The 25,688-nt window shown below is 37.2% G+C and overlaps 1 protein-coding gene across 1 annotated transcript; it reads left to right on the plus strand.

The window, feature by feature from the left end:
* Positions 1-2,515: 2,515 nt before the first annotated feature.
* Positions 2,516-25,688, plus strand: FBXO25 (F-box protein 25; the record flags this gene model as incomplete). The annotated part of the gene is made up of 9 exons (XM_010080276.1): positions 2,516-2,653; positions 10,025-10,134; positions 11,522-11,571; positions 13,157-13,249; positions 16,181-16,274; positions 17,014-17,198; positions 19,105-19,287; positions 21,433-21,576; positions 25,662-25,688. Coding segments are annotated over exons 1-9 (1,023 nt in total), but the record flags the coding sequence as incomplete, so codon positions are not given.

Here is a 25,688-nt window from a genome sequence, read left to right on the forward strand (position 1 = left end):
AGCCCTCCTCTTCTGTTCTTCTTTCTGGTGGTTCTTGCTTCCTCAGTCCTTTTTCCCCCTCTCCCGAGGAAAAAATGTGTGATGCAAAGTGAAGAGCTCTTGTTCTTATTTGGTTTTAGGAATAAGTTAAATGTGGTCAATGTCTTTCTCTAGACCCCTGTTGTCAGATAATGACCATGTTGCTTTCAAAGGCCTTTTGAGCATTCAAGAGCTCTGGCCCACTGCATTTTCCCCAAAATCCAAGTGTAGGGAGCTCATCTTTTGTTGTGGTGAAAGCTTTAACAAGTAAACAGTTGCTTGCTGTTACTAAAGGTATGCTCCATGAGGTATGCAGGAACTCTTGAAAGCAAGCTCTGGTCGGGAAGCCACAGGGATGCTTTAGTGCAATGCTGTACTGGGAAGCAAAGTTTGAGTGCAAAAGCATGAATCTTTATACCAGTCCAAGCAGACATACTCTACGATCACCTGTCATATGAGAGAGGTGCATTGGAAAGATGTTTTATGATAGGCTGTAACTTTTTTTCAAAGTGTAACAATTTATAAAGCATATTAAGCAGGCTCTTCTCTAAATTATGAGCTTTGGATTTCATCTACATCCATCCATTTGAACAAAATACTTAAATGTTTTCTTGTAGTGTTTTCAGGAAGTTTTTTTTTCTCTATCCTCCTTTTTTGTAACTTATCCTGTTAACTTCTAACAATTCATGTTCCCACCTTGCTGCAAGTATGTAGTCTTGGTTTTTTCACTTCCTTTTCCCAACAATTCTTTATCAATGCATGTATTCTTAAAATATGTTAAATCTTTTTTTCAAGTTACCCCGTTCAGCCTATAACGATATCTGAATTCTCTCTAGATTTTAATTTTTGAGTAATGACATGCACCTACAATAGTGTTTTATTTTTGTATCTGAGCTGCTAACCACAAATAGATTGTGAGCTCTGTATCTCTATGTATGGTTCAAAAACTTCTGGTTTATGTTTGTCTAAGACAATGTTTTTGACTTGGTGTCTGCTGTTTTCCGAGTCTCTTTCAGTGATTTAACAAACTTTCAGGTAAATTCTGCTTATATTGCAGGAGTAAAAATACTTCAACCTATGTTATTCTGAAATGCACTCATGAGCGTCAGCTATTTAAACAGTTGTATCATAAAGACAAGAAGCCTTAATTTCAGTCAAAATGAGAGAAGTTCTAATCAACTTGGAGAAAAAAAAAAGTATGTTACGGGTCATATTACTCCTCATAAACGGTAGAAAGAGTAGAAAAGCAGATAGGCATGAATAGTGTTTGCGGTGTCTGGAGGAAAAGATGTGGTAAATTTTGGAAAAAAATCCTGTTAGGTGCAGAGGAAGGCTGAGTTATGAGTAGAAAGGGGCCTTTAGTGCAGAGGGCTAGACAATGTGCTTCATTTTGTGTGGTGTGCAGTTTAAAAAAAAAAAAATAGTGGCTCACTCATATTTCTTCAGGCTTTTTATGTATCTGTGCTTTCTTCTGTTCTAACTAATATATGGGCAGATGCTGGTCAAGACTGCAAATGGATAAATAAATTCATAGTGATGTTCAATGTGGCCTAATACTTCAAGTTGAAAAAATGCTAGAAAATGCATGCTTGTTAGGGTTGTTGTTGCATATCAACGTATGTTTCAAATATGATAATGATATTTTCCCTGTATGGCTCGCATGTGAAATTTCTCGTTAAAATAAGGAGCAACATGCATGCATGGTGAATGGAAAGAAGAGTGCAAAAGCTAGCAAGGTCGGAGTCTTCCAAGTGTAGGAAACTGCTTTGTTTAAATTCTGACTTATTGTATCAGAAGTGAATCTCCCTTCTTTAAAAAAGGGCAGCAGAACACTGTTTGAATATATATACACCTGTGATGACTTGCATCTGTTTGTAGGAATTTCAGGAGACATTTCACAATTGCCTTTATGTTGCAGTCTCCCTTTTTCCTGTTATCCGGTTAATAGCCTGGTGTGGGAGGTGACCCTCAACAACAACTAAAAAAATATTTGGGAAAGCAAAAATTACTGAAATGTCACTATACAGTGTAGTGCAAACTCAGTACTAATAAGTCTTAGAAAATAATAAAAGGAGCAACATTGATTTTTGTGGCCTGTCAAACTCTTCAACAACCATTTATTAGTCAGGTCTCAAAATCAGTAACCTGTTTGATCATGGCGGAACAGATTACAAAGGATACAATTTCGCTCATTTTGGTGTCATCCCTTTCCTGGACTGCCATGATTCTTTTCCTTGTTCTCTAAAGAACTAGGAAACTTACCTTCATCTAATAAATGCTGAAGGACAAGAAGGAGGAGGTTACAGAATCAAAAATGTACTGAAGAAACCACTTAATCTGTTTATTAAAAGGATTCTCTACAGCGAGTTTTCTTTCCTCAAGGTAATAATTCTATTTTTTTTAAGGTTAAAGGGAAAACTGTAATAATGATGAGAGTTTTTGCAACTTTTCTTAATAATTAATACACAAATAAGCTTCTTGTTGCTTCTAGAGAAGCCATGCCATTTTTGGGCCAGGACTGGAGATCCCCTGGATGGAGATGGGTTAAAACAGAAGATGGTTGGAAACGATGTGAACCCTTCAGTCCTGCACTTGAGGATGGGAATAATCAGATGAATGGTATCAGTCACACAGTGTAAGTTAAAAAACATGAAAAAGTGATTCTGCATTAGTTAATAGTGGGTGGGGTGGCAAAGATTGACTTAATTTCCATTCAGACTGTAAGTGTTGGTGGTAGCTGGTATCATCTGCATATGCTGGGAGTATACAACTGCAACCATGTGTTTTGTTTAGTTAGGCAGACAGGAGACCCCTGTGGAGACTGTCTGTCTATGTCACTGCTTCGAGTTGCTTATTTACGCAGATTTAAAAAACCCGTAAAAACAACCAAACTAAAACTCTGTCAAGTACTTTTTAAACGTAAAAGTGATACTTATGAATACCAAGTGCAACAGGCATATTGAAGCGTTACCTGGAAGTGAAAGAAGACTTTCTGTTGACTGGGTGTTGGATTACAGTTGTTTATGGCAGTTGTACAATACCTTTCCTCCAAACACACAATTAATGGTACTTTTATGGTAATAATTCTCTAACACAATATATGACTGTTTGTATCCCTGTAGAACAGGTGAGAAAGATACTGGTTAAAGAAAGTAGTACTTGTCACAGATGCCCACAGACTGGAGTGATAAATAGCTTTGTCCAAACAAATTTCTACTAGGTTTCTCCACCAAGAAGTAATTCTCAAGGGTAGCATTCTGTGTCATAAATTCCAGGATAATGTGTTCATAATGAGAGGGAACATTCAATGTTTTGTTGTTAGTCCAGTAAATGATACAGTGACTGATGTGATTTAGAGGGCATTTACTAGCAAGCTAGGACTTGCTGTACTCATACACCTGTGTTTTCTAAACTTGTCAAATAAACCTCAAGAGAGTTACCAAGCAGTGAAGAATTATTATTAAGCTTATCTTGACCTATTGTTTTCTTCATTGCTTTTTTCTTTTTGCGTTCATCTGTCACTGGTATAATTTGGGCTTCTTTTTCCACACAGTCTGGCCACTGTGGATAAAAAAGACTATGATTGTCTGATTCAGTAAGCCTCCAACATAAATTTTGTCTTAAATAACTTTGAAAAAAAATTTTCTTCCCTCTTTCATATATCTTTAATAATATAGTTGACAATGAAAGGAAATCTAATTTAATTTTGATAGCTATTTTTGTGGTTACTAAATAATTCTATTTTGTAGGTTGCCATAATTAATATTGTTTTGCACGTATGACATAAATTATCATTGTTTTTGTGAATATCATTAAAACTTTGCTGGTCTGATCCTAATTATATATTGAGATATATTTATCTTTTCTCCACAGAGCAAGGTGAGGTATCTTTATTGCTTCTTCAAGCAAAAATGCTGGATTTTTTTTCCTTAATCTTGAGAGAACTTAAGACAACTCCAGAGGAGTTCAATACAGCTAGAAACAGATTAAAATCAGTTGGTTTTGGAATGATGTAAGAGTATTAATGTTCAGGACTAAAATAGGTATATTAATTTGAAGGCACTGGCAATTAAATGCTCTGGGGGGGAAAAAAGTTTTCATTAAATCTGAGGTCTTTCATTATTTGAGTTTCTTAGGGTAGCTTGCCAATTTGTCAGAATACCAAACTCGGGGACCTACCTAGTTTGCAGCAGATGCCCTCATCTGTAGCAATTCCCCAGTTCCTTCATCTTGCATGTCTCCTACTTAGTGAAGCCAAACCAGACCATATTATGTAGCCCTATTTTTCTTTAATTCTGCTTCTGTCTATTCAGTTAAAACTGTGTATAGTCCAAACTGAGACTACAGAATTCAAGTTCATAGAATCATAGAATAGTTAGGGTTGGAAAGGACACCTCCCACTAGCCCAGGTTGCTCAAAGCCTCATCCAGCCTGGCCTTGAACACCTCCAGGGATGGGGCATCCACAACTTCCCTGGGCAACCTGTTCCAGTGCCTCACCACCCTCACAGTGAAAAATTTCTTCCTAATGTCTAGTCTAAATCTGCCCTCCTTCAGCTTATACCTGTTACCCCTTGTCCTCTCACTACACTCCCTGATAAAGAGTGCCTCCCCATCGCTCTTGTAGGGCCCCTTCAGGTACTGGAAGGCTGCTATTAGATTTCCCCGGAGCCTTCTCTTCTCCAGGCTGAATACCCCAATTCTCTCAGCCTGTCTTCATAGGGAAGGTGCTCCAGTCCTCTGACCATTTTTGTGGCTCTTCTCTGGAGAGTGGAGTTGGTACTTCTTGGCAAAGTAGCACTACTTGGGAGTAATTTCACTAAAATTTGAACTTCATATCTATGACTACAACTTGAACTTTGAATCTATGAGTTAAGCTTTGCTGCTAAACAGCAATTAATGTCTATTTGCACAATATTACAGAACAATTTAGGGTGGAAAGTATCTCTGGGGGTCATCTGGTCCAAACACATACTCAAAGCAGGGCCAGGTGAGGTCAGGTTGGATAGGGCCTTGCCCAGTTGAGCTTTGTGCATTTCCAAAAATGGAGATTCCTCTTGGACTCCTGTTCCAAGTTCCAGTGCTCTCACTGTGATTTTTGTTTTCATTCCCCTCCCCAATCTAATAAGAATTTCTCTTATCACAGACTGTGTCACTTACCACTTGACTTACTACTTCCCACTTCCTCTAAACTTACAGTCTAGCTCTGTCTTCTTTCTACCTTCATGTTAGATATTGACAGTAACCCAATTTCCTTCCACCACCACGTCTTAACACTGAACAAGGTCAGTTCTCTTACCCTCCTGCATCGTGTGCTCCAGTACCAAATCACCTCACTAACTCCCCACTGGAGTTCCAGTATGCCAGTGTTTTATTGTACTGGGGAGCCCCAAACTGGACACAGTACTCCAGATGCAGTTTCTCATGCTAAATAAAGGGGAATGATGCTTTTGTTAATTCAGACCAGGATGCAATTGTTTTTTTACAACACAGGGGCGCACTGCTGACCTTGCTCCCTTTCTGCAAAGCTGCATCCTATCCAGTCTGTACCCAGCATATACCCAGGCATGGGGTGGGTCTGTCCCTCATGCAGGGCTTTGTATTGAAGTACACTGATATATTGTGTCTCGCTGGCTGGTTCTCTGGACCATCTTAAGCTATTTGGAAACAATCTTCTGTGCATATTGAATAGACAGCTCAGCTTAGGATATCTGTTAACATGATATAGCACAGTGTAAGGATGAGGCTTGATAAAAATCCTTCTTTCCCTGTGGGAGAAGTATATAGTAAACAATATATAAGTACTTATTTGTCTCTTTTTAAGCTGCACTATGAATAGGGATGATGGTGTATGCCAATCTGGCTGTCCTAACAAGGTTTTATTTATTTTCACCCATTAAATGAAATAATACTTTTCACCAAAATATTAGGTAGAAACCTATGCTAAAGGTAGTACTTGAGTATTGTATTCCAGGGAGCAGTTACAGCAGTTTTCCTTTAAAAATAAATAAATTCAAGATCTGTAGCTGACTGAAACCCTGTTTACTATTACTTGTATTCTCTTCTGTGAGAGAAGTATGGATAGAGTTACCTTCCAAACTGTGTCTTTTTTCAGTTACAAATACTTGTCCTTCAAAAATTCAGGATCTAATCATGAACAGATTCAGGAATAAACCTGAAAGATATGTAAATAACTTATGTAAATTGGAATAATATATTTGAATTAAAATAGAACTTTTTATCCTATCCAAGTAGTCATCCAGTGCCTTGGTGAATCCAGTGGATGAATTAGTGAAAAATAGTGGACCTGCTGATAACCATGCTTGAACAAACATAATAACTTGTGCAGGAACAATTTAAATTATTTTGAATAATGTTTGAATAGTTGCACTTTAAATTAGTTCCATTTGTGTAAACTGAGAAAAAAATGAGACCCTCCGTTCTGTAGCTCTTACTTATTTGGATAATTAATATTATTATACAAGTGAAGAGTGCCTTGTATTCAAGGAATAAGGTAGCTGGAAGTGTGGTTGAGGCAGTGCTTATTCAAGCTCTGTGGGCTGGATGCTGGCCACGACTACCTGCAATTTCTACATGCAAATTCCAGCACAGATATGTATTTCCAGTGCCATGGTACTGTGTCCTCGAAGCTTGGTGGGGGAGAGAGAACAGCACTGCCTTACAGAACTGTGTGTAAATACCTCTCAATAGCCTGCAATTTAGGAGTAAAGCTGTCTTGTGCTTTCCTTTGAGCTAAAAGAAAGAGAGAATCAGACTAACCTGATGACATTTTCATGATGGTGATATTAATTTTTTTGTGTGTTACCACGTGGGCTGGCAGGGTAGTCATTTGAGTCTGTGGTGGCTCTGGTCTAAATCTATAAGTGAAATACCGTGTTCACAAAAGTGTTTTTGGCACTGGATAGAAGTCCTTGGACTAGAATCTAGTCTTAGATAATTTTGGCATTTGACAAATATATTGTAATGTTATTTGGTGCAGGCACTTACTTACCTCAGGATTTTCCATGCAGGGTCAAGCTGTAAATGGCTTTGAGTCTCTTCTAAAACACTTTGTGGATCTCTGTAGGTAACTGCATGACTTGAGGGCATTCCTTCCTCGATGAGAAAAGAAGCAAGGGGATGAGGAAGAACAGTTGGAGTTTGGATAGCCCTGTGAAGTTTTCCAGCATTTTAAGTGTCATACCCAAGAGGTTATTTAAATACTGTTACGAAATTACTTTTTTGAAAAAGCTGAAATTCTTGCACACTTCGTGTACGGTATTGTAGTTCTAAGGACACCGGGAACTTTGCCTTTAGAAACTTGAGAATATTTTTTATGAAGAAGTGCATCATCAATAGGAGAAAGTCAGAATAGCTGTAAATTGGCAGTATTATGTATGTATTTAAATCCTTCCAGGTGCACTCAGATGTCATGTGCAGTATTATGGTAAAAACATTAAATTAAGGCTTCTTTTACACCACATGGCACATGCAGCACTTGATTTGGTTTCCTGTATTTTAGCTTGGTGTTTGGGGGGGCAGGGGCAAGGGTTTCTTTTGGAAACGGTTGAGCAGCTTTGTAACTCATCAAGCAGCTTTCTGGAAGGAAGGCTAACAGTGGCTGGGGAAGTGCCTGTATTTTTGTCCCATTCTTCTGATGTCTGTGGGACCCTTGCTTTCATTCTCAGTAAGAGACTTAAAGTTTGTCAAGAATAATGATGGTTACAAAAAAGAAAGACTCACTCTGTGAAGTGGGACAGAACATGAGGGAAGAAAAGCCTCAAACCTTTGGAGATAACATTCAAATTCGGTCAAATCTGTCCTTTCTCTGAAATGACATGACAAATTCCAGGAATGTCATAGATAAATTTGAATGTCAGACAAAGGTGTATGAATAGCCCTCTTCATCTTCACAGTTCCTTGCATTAATTGACTGTCCTTAAGCTACCTTGCATGTTTATCTGATGCTTGAGGAAGTGTACATTATTGAGGGACAGAGGTGGGCTTTAAATCACTTCAAGTATGTTACTGGTCTAAATTGCTTTCTAGGGACACTTCCTCTCCAGGAACAAAGGAGGGAATCCTGCCAGATTAACCTTCCTCCTCTAAAACACTTAAGGAATGCCCGCTCCCTTCCTCCCCATTGCACTGGGTCAATGGGAATGGGTGTGTTTCTGTTCTGCCTGAATTATATTGCAGAGTATCAGGCCATATCTCCCTAGTCTTGTATCTGTTGTTAGGATGATAAAGCTAGGTTTAGGAGCTTTGGGCTCTGTTTCTGATTCTGTAGCAACTTTTCTGATTGTGCAGTAACTTCTCGTGTGTTGTGCTGATGCAGTCAATATGCTAAAACATACTTAATGATTTTAGTGAGCTGGAAAAAAACCTGATGGATTGGAATGTTACATAATCAAAGTAACTTGCCAGTGTTGATGTTCTGCTGTTGTCAGTTGCCAGTTCCTTTTCTCCAAACTGTTTTGCTGTTTGACCAGATCTAATATCTGTCAGTGTCGCATAGAACATTGAAGTTGTTGGGTCTTTATCCTCTGGTGTAAAAAATGGTAAGACATGAACTAAGGCCCTCACCTTGGACTGAGTTCTATCTGAATGCAGAGGTACATTAGCTTTTTTCAGGATTTAAACCTAAGATGAAAACAACCTTCTGAGTCTTCTGAACTTGTGTATCTTAAAGCTGAGCTAGCATTTACTGATTAGAGCAATTAAAAAACCAAAGCTTTTCTACAGTGTTGCTTAGTCATCCTCCTTAACAGATAGTTCAAGCCTGAAAACTTTAACTGTATAAACTAGTAGCAGTAAACTAGTAAAACTTGATTTTTGCAACTTCATGCCCAAGTACAGGTTATTTTTGAATAAATGGGTGTCCTTCAGTTTTACAATGTCCAGCTGTTGCAGTTTAAAGTTCAGACTGACATTGACAGATTAATCTGGCAAATTTGGATTTAAAAATCATAGTAAATGAGAAGGGTTTTGTATACCACTTTCTTGTCAAAGAATAATAATGAGGAAATATAATAGTCCTACAGTTAAGCTTCACTACCACATATCCTTAGTTATTGTGCTTATCTGTGCAAGGCTGTGGCCTTCATAGGAAGTATCTTCCTTACCTGTGCTAGAAACATGAACATCCGTTCTTATCTGTATTGCTGTTCCTTATAATCATCTGCAAAAATGGAAAGCAAAACTTTATGACACTCTGTAGACTTTATGTAGCATAGGCAGTTTTTGAATGTATATAAATTTTAGAAAGGTTAGTTTATCCAACAAAACCTTGTTTACAGTTTCTTTATATGTATTTTTATATATCCATGTAGTCACACTATATGTATAAAGTTATTCAGTGTAGTCTTCAGTGTTAGATTACACTGGCATAGGTATAGTTGATTCTCTCTGGGAGAGAGGACAGTAGACCACATGGTTCTTGATGCCATATGAATCACTGGTAAAGCATTATTGTGACACCTAAATTATGTACAGTGTTGTGATTCAGGTATTTATTAAAAGAAAGGCTTTCTTTGCCCAAAAGTTGACAGTAGTAAGAGAGATGTCTTTCTTTCCTGGCTTTCTGCCTGTGCAAAGATGTGCAGTAATTCTGCACTGACCTTTACTTGTATGCAGTTTTTCAAGGCTTGGTCCATTTCAGATAATGAATTTTTGTATAGTAGAGCTTTGCAGACAGCCAGCTGTCCAGTTACTACTGTCTCCCCAGTAGTCCTTCCTAAATGTCAATAATGACTTACAAGATACATACTAGGAAGATACTTTTGTGTATTTAATCACTTTGACACAAAATCCAACCCCACTGGGAAGAAAAGAGCAAGACAGCTGCTGTCTTAAGATATGTGTTGCTATAGACCATCAGGTAGAGGAACATCATTAAAAATATGATTATTTTTTTCCAGCTGGCAGACTTTAATGCAGAGAATTATAAGCTGTACGCATCTTAAATATTTAATCACTGCTGTTCTAATTAGATGTGTTTATTTCAGCATTTTATCTGGGGATGATGATGATGAAGAAATATACGGTACTGAAGATTGTGAGTTTGCAGCCAAGAAGAGGAAAAAAGATCATTTGGGGAATAACACAGATTCTCAGTGTAAGTTTGTTCTGTTTTGTTTTCATTTATTTTAGAAAACTCTTGTAAGTTCAGCAAAATTTTATAGTAGCCATTTTATTCATATGTAGAGTAGCCTTCTGAGTTATGGTTGCTTTTCTACTGGCAACAAATTCTAGTGTCAGAAGTGATACATCTTGACTGAACTGTGGCATTGATCATCTGTTGTGTGATTTTCAAAGATCCAAACGTACTTAATTTAAGAATAATCCCTGAATAATAAACACCTTCTTATACCAACCACTGTTTTGTTTTGTGGACTAGTTTTAGATTAAATTCTTCTGGGTGCGTATGGAAGCTTCTGCTTACCAAAGCAGCTGTTTTATTTTTGCTTAATTCAAATTCTGATTAGTGTTACAGCTCTAGAATCAGTTCATAAATGAAAATATTTTGTCATAATACCTATAACTCTTGGTAAAGACTTTATCAGCATTTAATTTCTTGAAATTATCCATTTTTCTTCAAATTAAAATATCAAAGCCATTTCTGTCAGTTCTCATTTTTAAAGATCACCTGTACTTTAGAATGCAAATACGTGTATGACAGCAAGCAAACTTACTAAAGTAGAGAATTTGGTAGAGCAGGTAAAAAACAGGAAGTTGATAAGCAACTTTTTGGCATTTCTAGTGCTTTGATCTTGAAATGACCTCCATTATTTGCATACTCCCAAAATTGGAACAGAGATGGTTTTGCAGAAAGCTGCAAGCTTACCCAGGCTTGTCTGGGTGTAAAGTATTTAAAAAGATTCAAGTGGCTCTGTGTAAGAGCGTGCTTTAATTTGACAGCATACCAGCCTCCTGAAAGCCGAAGGTCTGCCTAGTTGCCTATATTAGTCTTGTACAGTTGACTTCCCTGCAGCATTCTGCAACTAGTTGAACCAAGTGGGTGCAGAGCAGGCACCTTTACAGAAGAAAATAGATTAGAGGGGTGCGGTTTTCAGGCACAAAAAGGTTGCTCATTTCTGTACTTTCTTGTGTTAAGTGCTAAGAAGCCTGTTGGATTAAAAAAAGATCAGGGATTTTGTAGGAGAAATTGACTGTTGTTGGTACACAGCTGACAAAAGTTATGCTACATCTGCCAATTGTGTCCCACTGCTTGTGGGACAGGTATTTTAATAAATACCTGAATCACAATAACTTAACAAAATTATTTGACTTTTCCTTCAAAATTTTTTTGAAGTACATAACTTCTGAAAATTTGTAGTCATTCTTTTCAGCCTTTATAAACTTCCTTCATTAAAATTGTTTTATCATCTCTCCTGTCTTATGAAGCATTTTATTGAGGGTGGTTTGTTTTCTTCTCTTTCTTTCTAGAAGACATTATGTAAAGTGGAAGCCTAAAAATGCTTATATCTTGATTTTTGTTTTAGGTTTTTATCGTGAAAAGTGGATTTATGTTCATAAAGAAAGTACCAGGGAAGTAAGTCCTGCATGCTGTGGGTCAATTCCTATAATCTTTGTGCTTCTTAACTGACAAATAGTATGGTGAAAAAAAAAATGCATTTGTGCTGTTGTCATCTTAGGGGTTATATTCTGCTCTCTCTTCGTTGGCAACATAGTATACCCTCACGTGGGGAGGCAAAGGCAGCTAGCCAAGTGACTTTTACATGTGTCATTGTGGCGGAGATATGGGAACTTGCAAGGATGGCCGTAATAGTTCTCTGCTACATCTCCAAGCCCATCTGTCTCTGTGTTGTGTATCTTTGAACTTAAATTGAAAGTAGGAGATGCTCTTTGAGTACTTTTGTTGTGATAGTACATTGTGAAAGGTAGAGCTGAAGCTTCACAGAAATGTGCTTCCAGCTGTTCAAGGGAAGTTTTTTTTCAGAGAACAGCCACAATTATTTAAATTTCAACAAAAGTTTTGTTGTCTGCATGTGTTAATACACTGCTATTAGCCAACCAAGTTGTGCATATTGTGAATCATAGAAGTGTGCAGCGTGCTTGCATCTCAGGGGTATTAACTGGATGAGCAAGCAGTATGATCCTGAATTTAGTCATTAACCGATAAGCAGTAATTACCCCCACTCTGCAGTGAGTAGATAACTGTCTCTTGTCCCACTGTGGTACATCCAGAGTAAGCTTTCATTGGGTAGCAAAAAGGAACACTGAGCTGTACTGTCATCTTTTCACCATCACATAATTCACTGAGGAAATCTGTCTGGGAATTAACTTCAAATTATTATCCCTGCCCTTCCCTGGGCTGATAAGCCATACTAGCACACTGGTCTACAAGTATCTCTTTCACTAGTTGTAGGGTTTTTCTAGCCTCATTATATTTGCTCCAAGGCTCCTTGTGTTGCTTTGTGGCTCTGAATTTACTCAGCTTACGTGATCCCATGTCATTTCAGGCTGCCATTACCACCTTAAGTAGTTCCAAAACAGCCTCTGAAACTTCCATTTTCACCTTAAGAGACTGGTGCTGAAACACCAAAAGAAAATGCAACTTCTCTTGCTCTTGATACCTAAGAAAAACTGTGCCTAAACTTCTGGCACACAGAAAATAAATTCTAGATGTTGAGACCATTTGTTCCTCTAATCCCAGTAGCAAGTAGGTGTGTGCTTACCCTCAAATGCAAACATAAACTCGGTCAGTTAACGCTTATGGTTGTAAGCTCAGACTGCTGTACAAACAAGGTCTACCTTGTGCTGAGGCAAATGGGGAGCCGTGATAGCCACAAGAGATTACCAGCATTGTGGCCATGCGGTAGTGGAGTATATTCCCAGGACACTCAAGTACCGGTGATTACAGATTGCATGATTAGTATGAGTTTAAAGGCCTTGCTGTCGAGTAATATTGCCTACATACCTGCTAGTTCCAAATTGCATCTCTGTTTTCATTAGTTCTACAAGAAATTAAATAAATCTTCAGTCCAGATACATTATATTGCTAGGGAGCATGGAATACCTAAGCATCAGTTGCATGGCAGAGTGCTTTTCTGAATATTTTCCTCAATTTTATCTTTGTTTCTCTCCATTTAAAATGTGTTTATTCTTATTCTCAGAGACATGGCTATTGCACTTTGGGAGAAGCTTTTAACCGCTTAGATTTTTCAAGTGCAATTCAGGACATCAGAAGGTTCAATTACGTGGTCAAAGTAAGTTCTTTATTTTATATGCATATTTTAAAAATGCATTTGCTCTGATATGCCTATGTGTACAAAAGAAATGGTTTTGCATTGAAAAGCTGATGATTTGTTACTGTATAAATATCCTGTTCATATGTAATTTATACTGCATGAAGCAACTTTAAGCTGAGTAATTTTTCTTTGGTGAAAACTTGTTACATTATTCTATGAAAGCCTATAGCTTGAGGAGGATGGTGATGACGGGTATGCTATGTATTTACAGGGAGATGCTGATGGTCGTTTCAGTTGTTGTTCATGAGCCTGGATAGTGAACTCTAAAGGCAAAATAATTCTTATACAACCAAAAATAGCAAAGCATAGAACATCTTGAATATACCTTACTACATCTTAAATATGCTTAAAATAGCAATTTCCAGAAGAATATTTGATATGTAAACATTCTGCAGTTTGTTTCTTCTGCAGCTTAGTGGTCCCATGATTCATTGCACTTTTTAAAATTATTTTTATCTAGGACAAGATACATGCACATTTACCATAGTTAATATCCCCTAAAACATGGGACTCCAGCTTTTTCAGTCTTTTTTTTTTTTTTTTTTTGTCTTCCAGAAATGAGTTTTGTTGTAAGTCGTCTCTTACAAATAACGTAGTGATGTGAAGTTTAACAATTATGATATACTAATCTCATGATTCCTTGGAAAGTCCATTTCTTACTATGTTAGCTTCTCTGGGTCAGGTCTCGTCTTGAGAATTAAGTGCATGGAACCTGTAAGTTCTGGACAAGAGGGCTATCTGCCTGTTTTCCAAAACTGTGTAACTTGTGCCTTAGGGATGTAATATCATGCCTTAATTTTCTTGATGCCTAACTAGCTGCCCAGTTGGAAATATCTGTTCTGGGAGATACTGATCTTTCTCTAGCCCCAAGTTTTTTTTGTCATCTAAATTGAGGCAGTAAAGTGCTTGTCCCAACTCCTAGAGAAGCTCAAAATGTGAGACACATAAGGACTGGAGTTAAGTTCAGTGGTGAGGCTGTCAACGAATAATGTTGTAGTTGGAATGTATCCAGAGCTTGAAAAGACACAAATCAAAATTAAATAAACATACCAGGAGAACACCCTTACCACTAGGCCATGGAGTATTTGGAGAGAAAACACATTCTACCCATCCTTGTGAAGCTGAGACTCTGTGTTCCACTTCCAGAAAAACAAGAGATGTGGAACCAAAGAAAACAAAGCAAAAAGGCTTTGCTTCCAGGCTAGTGGTTAGGGTACTTGCCTCTTTTATTGCCTTCACAGATTTTTCTGGTATGTGTATGCATTGGGGTTTAGAACATTGCTTTTTAATGCTGTTTTGGGAGCAGAAACAAGAAGCTTGATCTTTCCCAAGACTTTCCAGCCTCGAACAGTAGGAAGAACAAAAAACACCTAAAAAAAGGTGAATTGTGTTGTAATTGGGGACAACCTTGAATGCCTCACTCGAATGGTAAACAGGTGGAATGAATCTAGAACTAGAATTTTACATGTTTTTTAGATGCTGCTGTGCCTAAGCTGGGTTACTCTTTAGTCCGATTGACATAACTGTTGGTTTTTTTTTTTTTTTTTTTTAAATTAATCAAGAGAAATGTACATTCTTGCTTGGACTGGCAAACTGCCAGAGACCTCTAGGTGTGCTCTAAATGATTAATCCAACTAAAAGGCTTTGAAAGTGCCAAGAAAGAGGTTCTGATATCTGGTCTCAAAAACTGTATAAATAGATTGCTTGTATTTAAATACATCAGGAGATTACTTCCTCCTTTCATAGCACATAATGTTTTGTCAGGGATCACGCAGAGAAGCCAGAAGGAATATTATTAAATCAGGGAGAGAACAGGTGTATTCTCTCTTCCTCCAAAGGAAAATGAATGTTGTGTGTAGTGTCAAATCAGTGTTTTAGAAATGAAGATACAAAATAATTTTTGGCAGGCTTAGTCTTTGTTCACCCTCTGTGCCAATAGTTGATGCTGCCCTACAAAGCATGGCTCTGCAGGTTAGTGTTTAGAGCACTCTGGAGGGGATGCTGGTTTTTGTTCCCTGCTTTCCCTTTCTGATGTGTTGGGAACACTTGTTCTGAACTCAGCATTATGAATCGCAATTATAAAGCTCAGTGCCACACTTATAAACATTGCAATACTATCATAACATTGAAAAGTCCCTCTTATGTTTCATACTAAGAGACCATTTTTTTGTTGAAGAGGCAATGGGCTTTATCAGCTACAAAACTGAATCTAAAATGTAAAAGCAAAGGTGTAAGAGTGGAGCAAGGGCTGCTGCTTGGTAGCTAGAGCTTGGCATTCATGTGCAGCAAGAACTTTAGCTCTTCTGGTTACTTTCCCTAGACCCTTCCCACTGTTCTCACCACTCTTCTGTTTACAGTCGTTCTGGAGCGAAATGTGTGGACAGTTAGATCTGTTAAGGGAAAGTTACTAATATGTATGCTGCTTATTATTAGATTATTGTGGTTTGGTTTCTTCTAACAGGGACATGAATGTGGGAGTAATACAGAATTTTTTTTTTTCCTGGGTTTAGGTAAAATACAGCATTTCCCCTCCATGAGCAGAAAGTAGTGCACTGAGTCCATCACACCTCGATTTGACCAGTATGATACTTTCACTCAAACTGGAAGTCTGGTAGTTGGTATTGGCTCAGAGTGATGTTTCTGGCCACCAAATCTGTCAGGGCTTTCAGCCATATCAAAGACCACGTTCCTATTTGTGAGCCTCCAAAAAACAGGAGCCTGAAGCTTTCAGTGTTTGTCTGGCTTCATTGTCTGAAATCTGTAGTTATGTTTTCACAAAATACGGTTTCAGTGCTCTAGGCTGTTGTAGGTGAATTATGTACTGAAAGTGTGTATCTGAAGCCATTCTTTACTTCTGTTATTCTTCTAAGTTTTAAATCTTTGTCCTAGCTTTTGCAGTTAATTGCAAAATCCCAGTTAACTTCACTGAGTGGAGCAGCTCAGAAGAACTACTTTAACATTTTGGACAAAATTGTGCGGAAGGGTAAGACCTCAGGTTTTGTAATCTGCTTATTCGTATTTAATAGCTGTGACTAAGCTATCAGGGGTTTTTTTTGTTAGCTTTATTACTATTTTTACATTGTAAGACAAAGCAATAGCAGAGTTAATTAGTGAAAGGTTTCATACTTCCCATCCCATAGTTGCAGCAAGTTGTTTTCTCTTGATTATTGAATCATGTCTATTGAAACAGATTGATGAAGTTAAATGACAATTAGATTATATTTGGAAACTATTGGTTGCTATGAAATTATACTCTTCATGAAATGGGAAAGGTTTTAGATCAGTAACATGTTTGTTTTTCAATTTGCATGACCTACTGAGATTTAAAGTATATAACTGCTTTTCTTTATTGTTTTATTTTTAAAAAGGCTGTTACATAATGAAAAAAATATTTTTTTCTGGTAGTCATACTAAATGGAGATGTAATACTATCAGCTTTGAACGGAAGAAATCAGATTTATAACTTGTTGTTCAGCATTAAGTTTATTAAATCCATACCATGAAATGTTACATCAGATTTTCCAGTGAAATTGTTAATTATTGATCTTCTGCTTATGGAACAGCATTAATGAATGTCATTGTGGGAATTATGGTAGCTATTTGCACACCAATGGTTGACTTGTAACTAGTTCATCTAAAAAAGTGTTGATTAGCTTGAGCTACCTGTATTATCTTGGTTAACTCACTTAACCAAAATTGTATTTTGTTGTTTTGTTTTCCAGTCATGGAAGACCAATATAACCCACGATTAATCAAAGATCTTCTACAGGATCTGAGTTCTACACTTTGTATACTGATAAGGGGAGTAGGAAAATCTGTGTTGGTAGGGAACATCAATATTTGGATTTGCCGATTAGAAACTATCCTTCTGTGGCAACAACAACTAAATAACCTCCAGATGAACAAGGTATGTTACCAAATCATGTTAAAAAAGTAATTAGGGGAGGGCAAAAATGCTGAACATTGGTTTATGATTTGTAAGTGAACAAAGTTCCTAATACATCTTAAACAGTGTTACTTGTTTTCTTTGTTTTTAGAGAAATAATATGAAAATAATGAAATTGAATCAACTTCTTAATTTTCTCATGTTTTAATAGCTTTTTTTTCTAATGAGGAGTGCTACAGTGCCTGTACTGCTGCTTTCTGGTAGAGATGTATTGATATAATTGTTTTTCTCACCCAAATAAATTTCAAAATGTTTGTCTCTAGATTGTCAGATAGAGGTGGAAAAAATAGAACATTTACTTTGGAATTAAAAATTGGTATTACTGAAGAAAGACAAATCTAAAAGGAAATGTAGAGGTGGATCAAGAAAACAGAAATAAAACATTCAAGCAGGAATTTTACAGCTTTCTTCATTAGCACAGTTACTTTTTGTAAAAAAAATGAAGATAATTACTTCAGCATCTGGACTCTGATCATGTGACTTTGTTCAAAGCATGTGGTATGCACCATTCCAGGTTTTATAGTGGAAACTTCTGATGATAAGCAGGCAATTCTTTTTAACCTGTCTGGGTTACTCTTAGAAGAAGAAATGCTGCAAGATGTTGCTCACGGTAGTCATACAACCGTTTCATCTGTTTCCTTTCAGCTATGAAATTTTGAAATTGTCCTTGCTGTGTGTGCCGGGTGTCTGAATAGAACAGCTAGTTTTGGAATAGAAAGGAGAAATGTGGAACCCAATCTCAGCAGTTTTCATATACCAAGCAACCACAGCGTAGACAGTTTGAGACACTCAGTTGCTCCATTTGTTTCTTTCCAGTGTGCCACTTCAACCAACGTTAAACAGCTTGGATGGAAATAACTGATGAGAAGTCTTGCCTCTGTAATGCTCACATTCCTGAACAGAAGGATAGTCCCAGGAATGTTTGTAACAGATGACACTATGGAAAGTCTAGTCTATAAGTGAGATGAATGGTTGTGAAATAAACTGACATAAGCGAGAGGCTGCTGCAGTACAGCTGCTGTGCTGGCAGTGCCTGGTGAGGAGGCAGCTCTGCTAGGTGGGGCCGGCAGCTGCCCACACTCCCTCCCTCACCTGCTGGGACACTGCCTCCAGCCCTGTCAGCCTTTGTGCCACCTGGCAGCATAGGCTCCAGATTCAGTCATGTGTGAGTTGTGCTATAGGGTACCCTGTTAAAGTTCAGCAGAGGTATATACTCTCAATGAAAACTTTCTCAGTGCTCTGATCTGTCACCCCCTGCAGAATTCCTCGTTTACATACAAGGGGAACTGTCTCTAGACTTCAGAAATGAACCTCCTCTCTTCTGTTTCTTCATAATGTTTTAATTCTGTATTTTTGCTCATCAGTCCTATATTCTGTACTCTAGTTGTCTTAAGGCAAATCAACATGTGCTCTGTTTGTTGATAAAAATTGAAGAACTGTAGTTATCCTACAATTATAAATAATTGGTTCATACCTTTGTTATAGCTAGGGTTTTGGCACACTTCACAAAGTTGGAATTGAATATATCGTAGTTTTCAAGACTGTATGCTCTTGAATTCTTTTCTGAGAATGGAAGTGGTCTAAAATTATTTGAAATTGAAATAGAGAATTTAGGATGTTTGTTTTAAAAGTAGGAAAGCTGTAAGTTATAAAGATACAGTCTGTACCTGTAGTTTAAGTTTTCAACAACTGCTGTTAGACAACAATACCAGCCAAGTAATCAAAGTATCAGAGAGTTAACCATAGATATAACTGAATGGTTTTGTACAAACTAAACTAAGACCTGGGATACCTCTACAGTAAGAATCTTGTTTGTACCTTATACTGCAAGATCTTGAAGTTAAGTGTCTTCAATTCTCATTTCCAGCAAGTCAACAATGGACTTACGCTTAGTGATCTCCCTCTGCACATGCTGAATAACATCTTATACAGGTTCTCTGATGGCTGGGACATTATTACTCTGGGTCAAGTGACCCCAACTTTGTACATGCTCAGTGAAGACAGACAATTGTGGAAAAAACTCTGTCAGTACCATTTTGCGGAAAAGCAGGTGATAAACTCTTATTATTTGCATAAATGTGGCCCTTATCTTTGCAGTATGGTATACTAAGAATGAAGTGTGAACTCGCCCTTTTTGAGATAAAAATGTGGCAGCATGCAGTAGTAGTGAAAATAGTCTCTTATTTATGGGCTTGGTTCAAACTAAAAGTTGTATTCAGCATGTCTGCAAGTTTAGGATAACTATAAGGCTCTTCTCATGGTACATTTTTGAAGTAATGCAAAAGGTGACACTTTTTTTTTTTTTTTACTACACAATCTTCCAGCAATTATGGCAGAGGATACCTTTAAGGTGTTTCTAATTTTGGTACCTAAAGCAGAATTTCTTTTACTAATCAAGGTAGGCAGACAGACTGCTCAAACTTTTAGGCTGCATGAACATTCTGGTGAAGCCAAAATTTTTTTTTTTTTTTTTTTTTTTTTTGCAAAAAATACAAAAGTAAAACAAATGCCCAAGATTTTGAAATTAAGAACAAAAAGAGAAATGGTACTTTTCTGTCACTTCCTCATAAAAAGCATTAAAGTAATCTAGGAATGCCTCCAGAACTGTCTTCATTTTCTCACAAGAATATATGCTGGGACAAAAGGTATGAAAATAGAAATTACCACTTCAGAACTGGAGAAAGAACTTTTAAAATCTAGTACATTCCAGACTAGAGGAAGTGAAAATACTCGTTCTTAAATCTGATAGGTTGAAGTGGTACCATTTGGTCAGGGACTACCAGATTAATTATTATAACAGGAAAGGTAGAAGTTAAGATAATTAACTAATGTGGAGTTGACCCAAATAAGAATTTTGGCGAGATGAAAGGCCTGAAGGAACTTCATGGAGAATATAAACAGACCAAGGCAAACTGAAAAACCCTCCTTTGGAGACAGCTCAGAAGAATACAAGGTGAAGTTACGAGGGTAAGAAGTTTAAGCTTAATGTAGCAATGGAATTGATTTTGAGGGTAGATGAGGTAAGCTCTAGTGAAGAGTAACAAAACTGGCTGGAGTGGAAGCTGTTACACTAAGGTAAAGCTGGGAAAAAGATCACTTAAGCATTACAGTAGCATTAGCTAGCCCTGCGCCTTATAAAGGACACTTCTACGTAGTGTTCCCAATGTGTTCCTAATTGTTCATGTTAAATTTCTTATCAGGCTATTAATGATTCTATGATATCTATGATTCTATTATACAAATCTAATTATTGTATTTCTTTTCCAATGCCAAATTCTGCTTTTTCTGTTTTAAAAGTGTACTACCATAATAAGCTACACAGTTAGGTGGTTTTTCCTGTCCTTTGCAGTATATTTGTTGAACCATTGAAACAACCACAAAAACATACTTGATATCTGAAGAGCACTTTTGGTAAAAAACAAGAACTCTACACAGGGAAGCTATTATGAAACAAAGTGAAGTGTAGCTGAGATCACAAAGGCAGTGCTATTCTACCCATCTAGGAGTCTTCTGAATTAAGAAAGCCCTTAATGTATTAGCATTAATCCACACTGAGTGGAACAAGAAGCCTTTTACAAATGCATACTTAATAAACCTTGGCTGTGTATTAAACTGGGGAGAAATATCCATTGTGCATCAACTAATCTTTACATGCAGATTATGTCTTCAAGAAGTGCATTAATCACTGATTATTGCTATCCTTCTATAAAGATCATGCATAAATGTCAAAAATAATCATCTATATACTTCTAAAATGAAAGGAAAAGGGTTATTTAAATCTATGGTTACTGTCTGAACAGAAGACCACTATTTGTAATACACAATCATTTTTAAATCTCATTCTTGAGTGTTTTTTGTAAAGTATGAAATTAATTACTTATGGATCTATTGTTTTTGTTATATCATTATTGACTATAATTAGAATTATTTCAAGACAGTGGAGTTGGATCAGCTGTGTATGGCCTACTCTGGGAAATGTGCACTCTCCTATTTTCAGTGTTTTGCCTTCCTTTTTTTTTTGTGGCTAGATCTCTCTCACTGCTTTTCAGAGATGTATGGTGTCAGATTATTGACTTCCAAGAATTACAGTTATAAAACTTCAGTTTAACTACTTCTCCCACCCTCCCCCCCTTCCTCTACCTGATTTGCCTAGTTCTTTAACAATTTTAAATGGAGTTATTAATTTTATGTCCAGTTCTGTAGGCATTTAATTCTATCAGAGAAGGGTCACATTGACTGGAAGCTGATGTACTTTGCTCTTCAGAAATATTACCCAATAAAGGAACAGTACGGGGACACCTTGCATTTCTGTCGACACTGTAGTATTCTGTTTTGGAAGGTAAGAGCTTTGAAATAAATAATCAGAAATAAATTCAAACAGCTAGTGATGATCATCTGAAAGGAAAAATATGTCAGGTTTCTCATGTGGAATGTGATTGAAAAAGTAATATCTAACTTTTAAATCAGTATTAAATTCCAGTGTTGTTCTTTGTCCGGCATTCTTATCTCTTGATATCTGACAACCTCAGTAGCTGGAATTGTAAGGAAAAGCACTGTGTGGAAAGAGTTGCGTTCTCTGTCTTCTTATATCTCTTTAATCTTATGCAAAGTTGTTAGAAACTTTATGAAGTTAGCCATTTTATTGACATCCCTTTTCTAACGATGGCATGACAATCAATACACCTCTAAGGAGAACTTGTTACTATAGTATTCCTGCCACATTGCTGTAAAACTGTATTTTTCTAAGTCTTGCTTCTGTCCTATATGAAGCTTGGAGGAATGTTTGAAACTTTATTTAAAATGCGTTTCATGTTGATTCTGATGTTTACCATGAAGCATATTCTGTTTTACTGGATGATTTTAATTTCTGTAGGGCATTTTCATGTTTAACTCGTGTGAATACGTAGTCCTGCTTTTATTTTGAGTTGCTCCATAATCTAGCCTTCTAGTTAGTGAAACCTCTTTAATTTTGCAGCTCAAAGACCGGACACAGTAGTGCTAAGTAGACAGCAAAGAGCACAAAAAATGTTTGACAAATCTTGGAAAATACTCATTCTAATTCATGGAAATGAGTTGCTCATGTTATCTTTCTGTAATTTTAGGAGGAGTTGCATGTCAGTGTGAGGCTTTTTTATTTTCCCTAGAAAAAACTAGGCTGTTTAACAGGATAAGCTAGCTTTTGTAAAAGTAGCATGTTACTGAATGCTGTTATCTTAAAGTTGAGTATCCTTGATATCCCAGGAGCCCTCCCTGTGACTAATGTTTTGCTAAATTAATAGTAGGAAAGCAGGTAGTCAGAATTGGTTTGTGCTGTGAAAAGCCTGGGCTTTTGATGAAGAACCGGCGTCAAGAATGATATTACTGTGGAATTAGTCTTTATCATGTTGCTCAATACATAGGGTAAAGTTTTCTCTTTGAAAGTGGAAATTTTAAAGGTAAGTACCCAGCATGCATGCCGGTGGGCATTTTTGGTATCAGGTTTGTTTGGATTGTCTGGCTTTGTGCAAATGGTTAATGCTTTCTACAGTAAATTTCTCTCAGTCTAATCTTGTTATAATTGAAAGTATAGCACTTTAATATTATAAATTACTAAAATGTGTTTGGAACTGAATGTTTAACTTTGGAGATCATGTGTGACAGTAAGAGGCAGTAACCTGTGCAGGCAGATGTCTTGTTACCTTGACTACTCCAATCTGCCACTGGAATAATAGCACTCATTTTGTGGTTTTACATTTTCAGTGTAACACAACACAGTAAGCTGTAAAAGTACTTTTTTGGGATTGAACAGTACCTACTAGATCACCATTCCAGTGCTGACTTCCTCATCCTGGAGATTTGGGCAGGTCCTAAAGTGATGGTGTAGTTATAGATTAACTGTGTGCTTCTGCACTAAAATTCTGTAGCAGGTGTTTGGGGTTGGCTGTTTTAACAAGAGCACAGTCAGCAGGTTGAGGAAAGTGATTATCCCTTTTCACTTGGCAGTCATTAGGCTGCATCTAGGATACTGCATCCAGCTGGGGGTCCCCAGTACAAAAAAGATACTGCTAACCTGGATGGAGGTCAGGTGAGGGCCAAATAATCAGGGAAACTTGAGGACTTGCCCTGTGAGGAGAGGCTGGAGAAGACCCCTTCAGAGGAAGCTGAGAGTCTGCCATGAGGACAGGCAAGCAGGGGAACAGTTTGAACATAGAGGTGGTGCAGCTTCCATCCTCAGATGTTTTCAAGACCTGAGTGGATAAAGCTCAGGGCAACCTGGTCTGATCTCGTAGCTTACCCTGCTTTGAGCAGAAGGCTGGACTAGAGTCCTCCTGAGGTGCCTCTCAAACTAATTATTCTTCAAGCCTGCATTACCATTTTCTTTCTTTAGTTCTTGGAATATAAACCTTGTCCCTGTCTTAAAATAAATGTTTGATCAGGCTGAAATAGATTGTTAAAAGAATTGATTTCTACACAACTGGCACCCTTATTGTCAGGGACACCAAGAAGTTAATCGTTGGTCTGAAAAACAGTTCCTCGGTTTACAGGGCAATATGAGTAAAGTAGTGCTAGAGTTATATGGAGGGGAAAGCAGTTCTGCTTTTTCAGGCACCTGTATTTATATCCTTTCCCAAGCTTTCTAAACAAAGATGAGAAACAAAGAGGGGAGCTCTGCTGGTTCTAGAAAAATTCTGTGCTAGGTGGAAATATTTCTTAATTGGAACTTTTATAAAGTTTTGACAGTTCATTCAAGCTTCAGTATCATACTTGTTTAGACATTAGTAAATTAAATATGTGTGAGTGGTTGACATATAATTGTATTTATAATGTACAGACTTTCAATTCTCAACTGAAGCTTTTATTCTTCATAATTCCATTGAGCATATAGCAAAAAAAAAAAAACAAAAAAAAACCACAAAACCCAAAACCAAAAAAACAAACCCACCAAACCCAAACTTTAAAAGAGAAATCATCGTTACTTTACAGAGGAAAAGTAGTGAGTGTTTGAATGTTGAAACAAATGGAAACACTGGATTTTTCAGCTAGTTTATAATATGTAAAAAATTAGTTTTGTCTTTTTATGGTACACTTTAAAAATCAGACAGCTTTTGGGGACGTTCAGAAGAACTTCAGGCAATGAGCTGAACACTTCTTGATAGTGCACTTGAGGTTTTTCTTGGGGCTTGTTTTTTTTTTTTTCCTCTCCCCTCATTCAAGAACAAAGCAAACCATTGGAGCAATTGGAGAGAAAAAAGTACTTGAGTGATTAGGGCATGAAGAAGACTAGCAGAGGTTAATTTCTTTTTGATTTAGCTGTGTTAAAGCTAATAAGGAATGTGACTGCTCTCCGTAAATTCTTCTCAGAGACAGAAGGGATGAATAAATGTGAGATTACTTAGGGAAAGGGACAACCTTGATGCAACTAAGTTGTAGAAACTTGTTGTGGGTAAACTTATGCTGAGAGTTAAAATTTTCTAAGAATTAAGCAGCGAGGTTCTGAAACAGCCGCAAAGCAAAGGCCTAGCTAGTGATGAGAAGAATTTTCATCAGTTTATGAAATTGGTAATATAATGTAATTGCTGACAACATGAAGGCTACACTTGATGACTCGGGAAATTCTTTCAGTCCTGCGTTTTGCATCCTTTTAAAGAAGGCCTTGCAAATGAAGGGACTGGTGGCTACTGAATTGAATTAGGAAACAGTTCAAGTAGGGAAATAACTTCTCACTGTTCACTATGCTATAATAATCTTGGTGTTACTTTTAACAAGTCTTTAAGAGCTTTTCAGGAAGTGGCATTTGTATTCCTGTATTTGTTTAAGACCTGTGACCACAGTAATATTAAATGCACTAAGACAGAGACTCCTAAATCCGTTGTAGGAAGTACAGTGATATAATAGAACATCTGTGTTACAGGAGGGGATGACTGTGAGAAACTCTTCATATCAAATGAGTATCTTCTAGAAGTGACTTCTTAGTAAAGGATTTGTCCATGATGAAAGTGGGAAAAAGATGTAATTTCAGTAGTGTAAAAGTAATGGCAAACTAATTTTTGACTGCTGCCTCTGCGAATGCTTTAATGTGTGCTATTTCTTCTCTTCCACTAGGCAACATTGCAATTGTGGGCAATTCTTTTATTTTCTTAGCTAACTTGGTAGCATATTTCAGTTATCCCAGACGTGGCCACAGAAGTTGAAATAGCTTTTTTTCTTTCAATATCCAGGGCTTTATGTGAATTACTGTAATTGTTTTGCGTAAGTGATATGGTTCACACTTGGTTTTAGTCGTCTTGGAGCTTGTGCTGGTTTTGGTTGTCCAGCTGCTTGTGATTTGCCAGAATAAAAGACTATTTTTCAAAATGGCACATGAACCTTAGCTTTAATAAACCTCAACTCTGCTTCTTTTACTTTACGGCTCTCCTTCCTGCTACCTTCTTCACGATCTCAAAGGACTACCACCTTGCTTTGTTACTCAAG

This window comes from Pterocles gutturalis, unplaced genomic scaffold (assembly GCF_000699245.1).
Source record: "Pterocles gutturalis isolate BGI_N339 unplaced genomic scaffold, ASM69924v1 scaffold8669, whole genome shotgun sequence".
Classification (NCBI taxonomy): Eukaryota; Metazoa; Chordata; class Aves; order Pterocliformes; family Pteroclidae; genus Pterocles; species Pterocles gutturalis.